Below are 6,458 nucleotides of genomic sequence, written 5' to 3'. Positions count from 1 at the left end.
GTGGGAAGGGTCATTGGTCATGGTCACAGACTGCGTAAAGACGGGATGTTTCACCCCCAAACGGTTAATGAATACCCGAGAGATTGCCACAACCCCACAAGTCACTCTTACTGAAATCATATTTCATTCCCCTCTTCAGACTGAATTGAAATCTTCCACTCACAGTATCAGTATGGGTTTGCACCAAGTATCTGAACTATTCACATAGGAAGCCGGCAATGCCCCACCTTATTATCACTGGAGGTGTGAGGGGCATCTCTGGGTGAGGGATGGAGAGCGGTATTCAGCGGAATCAGGGAAATGCAAGGAGAAAGTGGGAAATTTCAGACAATGAACCACCTGCCCCTTGTTTCCCCACATCTGTCGGATGTTGACCGTGTCACCGCCTCCAGCGGACGGCAACTGACGGCGAATGGGAGGGTTTCAGGTCCTTCCTCTGGTTGGTCAGTGTGACTTGCTCCGATTTGCATGGATTTCCTTCCCGGTGCCAATGTCTCTATAAGTGGGTTCCATCCGCAGCGTCGCCACAGTCTGTCCCAGACACAGCGGTGAAGGGAGGCAGGAAGGTGACGGGCAGCAACGATGCGGACGCTGTGTTTTCTCTGGTCTCTGGCGCTGTGGCTGGGCTGTAAGTACAGGCGGCAACTCTGCCCCGCCAGCGGTTTCTGATGTGGGCTCTCGGGCTGGCAGTAAAGGGTCACTGATTAATGTGGAATTGCTGCTCTTTTTCAGCTGGAGACTCGCAGACTCTGGCTCAACCTCTGTCTCGCGTGTCCGTGAATGCGGGATCCAGCGCCACGCTGGAATGTAACATCGGGACGATGCAGTTGGCGAATGGCAACAGCGCGGCCACCGTTTACCGGTTGCTCATCAACCAGGTGGAGGTGAAGGACGCCGCCGTCTATCACTGCGGGAAGTGGGTTCATCGAGCAATACTTGGTGTCACAGCCAGAGGCGGTCAAACAGAAACTGGGAGCTGCAGCACCATCCACTTCACATCTTTGTCCCGGGAGAAAACATTTTAATATTTCACTTCTCGTTAATTAACTTCCGTTTGACCTTTTATGCAGTATTTTCCAATTCCAATCATTTCAGATTTGGGAAAATTCCCAACCCCGCCGTTCATTGCCGGCTCTTGCTGCCGGTTAATTCCAAGCAGGCGAAGGGGCTGTGAGTTCACCCCTCCCTGCCCCACCCCAGCTGGGACACGCGGGATGTGTGTAGTCTGGTTTCCTGCTGCTCCTGGAGCGTCTGACCGCGTCTTTCTGCCTGATTCAGGGCCCTGCGTAACCGCACGGACTGAAGGCTGGAACCTCGCACCGTGTGGGTGTTCGGCCCAGGGACCAAGCTCCTCGTTCCAGGTCAGTGTCTGGCAACATCCTCCTGCCGTGACCGACGGCTCTACTACAGACACCTGACAATGAATCATTTCCAGGTTGTTGCCTTCAGAAAATGTTGATTGACAAACGAATCCTATTCCGTGTCCAGCGCCAGTTCTACTCCAGGGTTTTCGGGGAATTCTCACCCACATTTATTGACAATTTTTCATTCAAATGTGATTTTTGATTCACCTTAAATGAGCCCGTAATGTTAAATTGTGATATTTATCGGGCCCTTTTGCGTTGTCCTTGAGATGGGCTCATCAATATTGTGTTTCAGACGCTAACGATTCATCTTTCCATCGAATACAGAACGGCGTGGCACTAAAATCGACCTTTCGGCCCACGACGTCTGCACGGAACGAGATGAGATTTCAAATGAATGTACATGATGGAAGCCGTTCCTCCTTTCCTTTCAATTTGTGTCTTGAACCCACTCTTAAACATTCGTCTGATAGCTGCTTCTCCACGATCCCAGACACGCACTGCTCTGTAAAAGTCAACTCGCCCAGCGCGTCTCCTTCAAAATCCCCCCTTCACTTTAAACTCGTGTCCTCTTCCCTTTCACTTTTTTATTAATCCAGAGGATGAGACCTCATCTTCCAAACGACCTGTACCACTCCTAAATTACCCCGTCAATCTCTCAAGCAGAAGAGAAAAGAAACCTCTCCCATCCCTCGTAGATTAAACCTCCAATTCAGGCAGCATCTTGGATCCATGCTGATGTGACCCGTCCTTCAGTGGACACATTTGATCTCTCAATGTGCAAAATCTCACACGTGTTTGGATCCATCTCCATCTGCCTCGCGCTTGTGCCAAATTCTAAAATTAGCCGAGTTCTTCCGTGACCTGAAATGTTTCTCTTGTTCCCATTTCAGCGGAGAATCTCCCCGAACCTTCAGTGAAACTGCTCGGGCCGTCATCCGAGGAGATCTCCGCTCAAGGAGCGGGCACCTTGGTTTGCCTGGTCAGTAAACTGTCGCTGGGCTTCCCCGCCGTCAGCTGGACCGTGGACGGGAGTCCGGCGAGGACGGGGGTGGAAACCAGCCCGGCGATGCGAAACAAGGACAACACCTTCAGTCTCAGCAGCTACCTGAAGGTGCCCGGCACAGACTGGAGCAGAGGCAAGGTGTACTCCTGCACGGTTCAACAAGGAGCTGCCTCGGCAACGTCCGCTACAGTCGCACAATCCAGCTGCTGAACAGAGCGCGGCCTCGGGGGCCTTCGCTCCCTGATGAACGGGAGATCACTGCCTTGTATCTTTCAGCCGCTCCCCGCTCTGCGCGCTCGCTCTTCACTGTATTCTCTGCTTCTGTTTCACCCCCTGTGGTTTACACTGTGTGAGATGAGTATTTGTTCCCGAAGTTGCTCCCCTCGAGGGGCTGCACGGGATGAAAGTGACCAGCCACTTGGTTCAATGAGACATTCCAGTTCCAATGATGTTTTCTGGCACCGCGGGTGAATCTAATTGACATAATTCATGCATGTTTTTACCATCAATCTCAGACTGAGCGACCCTAACGGCGACAAACTCCCAATAAAGAGGCGCAGTGCAGGGATGGTTTCCTTGTGTGGTTCTCGTCACTTGGCGCGATCGGGGACAAGGGGGTGGGTTGATGGGAAGATTTTCACGATCAAAATGGAAGGGCCAACACTTGGGCTTGGGAAGAATAATAAAGGAACCAAACTCAACAGTTGGCGGAAATATTCAGGCAGTACCAGGGGTGAGAGGAAATTCGGAGTTAACATTTCAGGCAAATAACGTTTAATCAGAAATGACCACTTCGGACACCAACTGGAAGCGCAAGTTATCTTAAATTGTTAAATTCCACCTTGGGTCCTGATGGATGGAGCATGTGCAGTCAGCAGGTGAGGTACTGTTCCTCGATGGGCTATCGTCCAGAGATAGAGATTGGAGAGTGAGTCGGAAGGAATGGGTAAGTTTGCTGGGAGATGCACTTGGAGGCTGTTTGGCTGCCGCTGATGCTTCGTCCTCGGGTGTTCGCTGGTGACCTGTTACACGGGGCTTGATTTTCATCTGTTCATGGTCTACTCTTTCCCCGCGACTTAGGCGGTTCCCTCACCCCCTTCTCTTGCTCCAGCCCTCACCCCCTTCTCTTGCTCCAGCCCTCACCCCCTTCTCTTGCTCCAGCCCTCACCCCCTTCTCTTGCTCCAGCCCTCACCCCCTTCTCTTGCTCCAGCCCTCACCCCCTTCTCTTGCTCCAGCCCTCACCCCCTTCTCTTGCTCCAGCCCTCACCCCCTTCTCTTGCTCCAGCCCTCACCCCCTTCTCTTGCTCCAGCCCTCACCCCCTTCTCTTGCTCCAGCCCTCACCCCCTTCTCTTGCTCCAGCCCTCACCCCCTTCTCTTGCTCCAGCCCTCACCCCCTTCTCTTGCTCCAGCCCTCACCCCCTTCTCTTGCTCCAGCCCTCACCCCCTTCTCTTGCTCCAGCCCTCACCTCCTTCTCTTGCTCCAGCCCTCACCTCCTTCTCTTGCTCCAGCCCTCACCCCCTTCTCTTGCTCCAGCCCTCACCCCCTTCTCTTGCTCCAGCCCTCACTCCCATTGTTTCCTGGGCCAGTCCTTGCCTTTGTTCCCTTTGTAGGAGATCTTCCCTACCACTACGGCTCCCTGACCTCATCCTCGCTCTAATCCCTGATTCAAAGACCACTATCACTGCCATTCCTCACGTCCCTCGATGGTCGGGGTGGAGGCACCGAACAATTAAATCTGCTGTTTCAAATACTGATGAGTGGGAGGGACCGGGAGGGAGCTCTCAATTGCTGCGGGAGCGGGGAAGAACGCCCAATCCCATTGGAAGCTGTCCTTCCTCCTCCATCGCACCCTATTTCCAATTCTATTCTTCCCTTTCATTTATTTTGAATATTTTATTTATAATTTTTCACGTTCAGACTCAATGATTTACAACTCTTGTCATCAACAATAATTAGAGATCTGTGCCGTTTACAAATTATCCTTATGTCGTCCATACAAGTTTTTGATCAAATCCAAACCTAATACCCCTTGCCCTTTCTCGTACTCCCACCTCGTACCCTAAACATCAAACACTCAACATATAACCGAGCAACCAAAGAGAAGAAAAACCATTTAGACATTAAAACATCCACAACACGAGAGAAAATTATGTAGGAAGCTATGGGTCTGGCCTGGAGCAGCGACCAGGAATCGGGCAGGTTTTCCTTTGTTCCCTGACTTTCCCTGCCTGCACTGAGGTGAACCCCTCGCCCCCACCCCCCCCACAACCCAACCCAAATTGAGGAGGGGTTGAGGTGGGCCGGGCCCTGAGACAAAATTATCTTTTTTTTCCCCCACAGCCATGCTCCTATATGGTTCAGGTACGACTGCCAAATTTTTTGAAAGGTCCTGTACCTTCCCCTCAAGTTATGGGTAATTTTCTCCAGGGGAACACAAGCCTGCCTCTCCTTGCTTCATTGTGCAATACTCAGGTGAGTGTCATATTTCTAGGTAACTGCTATGCACTACCAATGCCATCATTACGAATTGAATTTGGAATTTGGACAGCTTCATTGTAAATCTTTTGTCCATAATATTGCCCAACAGGAACAATTCAGGATCCTGTGGGCATTCTTTAGCTATAATTTTCCCCAGAACTTTGCCTAGTTCTACCCAGAAGGGCCTCAGCTTGGTACATGTCCAGGTCGCATGCACGAAGGTTCCTGTCTCAATGTCACATCTAAAACACTGATCTGACAGCTCTGGCTTGGACCTGTTAATCCTTTGCAGCAAAAGGAAATTATACTGCACCAGCCTATGCCTCTCATTGATCATTGCCGTCATGCTAGTCCGGCACAGGTCGGACCGGCATCACTCTCAATCGTTATTCCCAAATCTGACTCCCACCTCTGTCTCGATTTATTAAGTCCTCATTTGGGTCCTTCCGCATGGAGCAGGAAATACATTGCTGAAATGAAGTTCTGGGTGATCCCCTTTCGAATCAAGGTCTCTATGTCACTGCACTTTGGTAGATCCATAGTTGAACCCAATTTGTCCTGCAAAGAAGTTCTTATCTGAAGGTAGCAGTGGAATGTCTTATTTGATAAATCATACTTGTGCCTTGTCCTGGGTAAACTTGTACCTCTCACTTTGTTGTTTTAGATTGGTCACAGTGTTTGAGCTTCCGAAAGTAAATAGACACACACACCGAGAGCAGTTCAGTTTATACAAGGCTTTATTACAAATTCTAAAGCTGATATCAAACTACAATATGCAAGCCCTTCCCAATTATACTTATCAACACCTGGACTGGTCCTAAATGCCGAAGTGAGGCAATGGCTGCACACTTGTCGTAGGTTGTTCACCTCCCCCGACCGGGATGTTGGCTGGACTCTAGAAGTTCTTCTTCTTGCTGAGAGATGTTGCCACCTCTCAGAGAGTCTCAAACTTCAGCAGAGGGACCATGGCTTATCTTACCAAAAAACTGCTTACCCAAGTACAGAAAAAAAGATAAGCGAGCAAGCTAGCATGCCTAGGCTTCTATCGAATAATGTAATTTTCAGCTTATCACTTTGAATACAATGGTTTATTTTGCATCAAGGTTAGACCTCTGACAGTCTGTGACCAAAACAAGCAGGAAGATGTTCTTGGTACACAGATGTCCTATCATCAGATAACTGCATCTCTGGCCCCTTGGTAGAATTTAGCTTATGTCTGTTGATTCTAAAAACAAGCAGGTTCTCAGCCTTGCAGAAGCAAAGGTTGCATAAATAAAAAACATGGTTTATATCTTCCCTTACATTCCACACTTGGTCACAGGCTGTCAGACAAGAGACCTAACAAGCATAAGAGTACAGAAGGAGCAAAAAAAAGAAACCAAAACTACAATAATCACAAAAATAAGCAATAAAGCGAGCCACCAACGAAGAATAGTGTGGCCCAATCCCCCAAATTAAAAAGGATTCCAACCAATGTTCAAACTATCCTTGGTGGTCACAATACCCAGACGCTGGAGCTCACGAACAGATTTTGAAACATGCTGAACAATAACAGAAATATTAGTGGATACATCAGGAACATCTGAGCAACGTTCAGAACCGACAAC

At 49.5% G+C, this 6,458-nt stretch overlaps 1 protein-coding gene across 1 annotated transcript; it reads left to right on the top strand.

Annotated features, from left to right (window-relative positions):
• The first annotated feature begins 511 nt into the window (after positions 1-511).
• On the top strand, positions 512-2,940 carry LOC138758924 (immunoglobulin lambda-1 light chain-like). Its single transcript, XM_069928544.1, has 4 exons — positions 512-628; positions 733-925; positions 1,309-1,361; positions 2,258-2,940. The coding sequence occupies exons 1-4, from the start codon at positions 583-585 to the stop codon at positions 2,578-2,580; spliced, it is 615 nt and encodes a 204-aa protein (XP_069784645.1). The 5' UTR covers positions 512-582; the 3' UTR covers positions 2,581-2,940.
• Positions 2,941-6,458: the final 3,518 nt, after the last annotated feature.

Source organism: Narcine bancroftii, chromosome 3 (genome assembly GCF_036971445.1).
Source record: "Narcine bancroftii isolate sNarBan1 chromosome 3, sNarBan1.hap1, whole genome shotgun sequence".
NCBI lineage: Eukaryota > Metazoa > Chordata > Chondrichthyes > Torpediniformes > Narcinidae > Narcine > Narcine bancroftii.
This window is presented reverse-complemented; position numbering and strand designations above follow the sequence as displayed.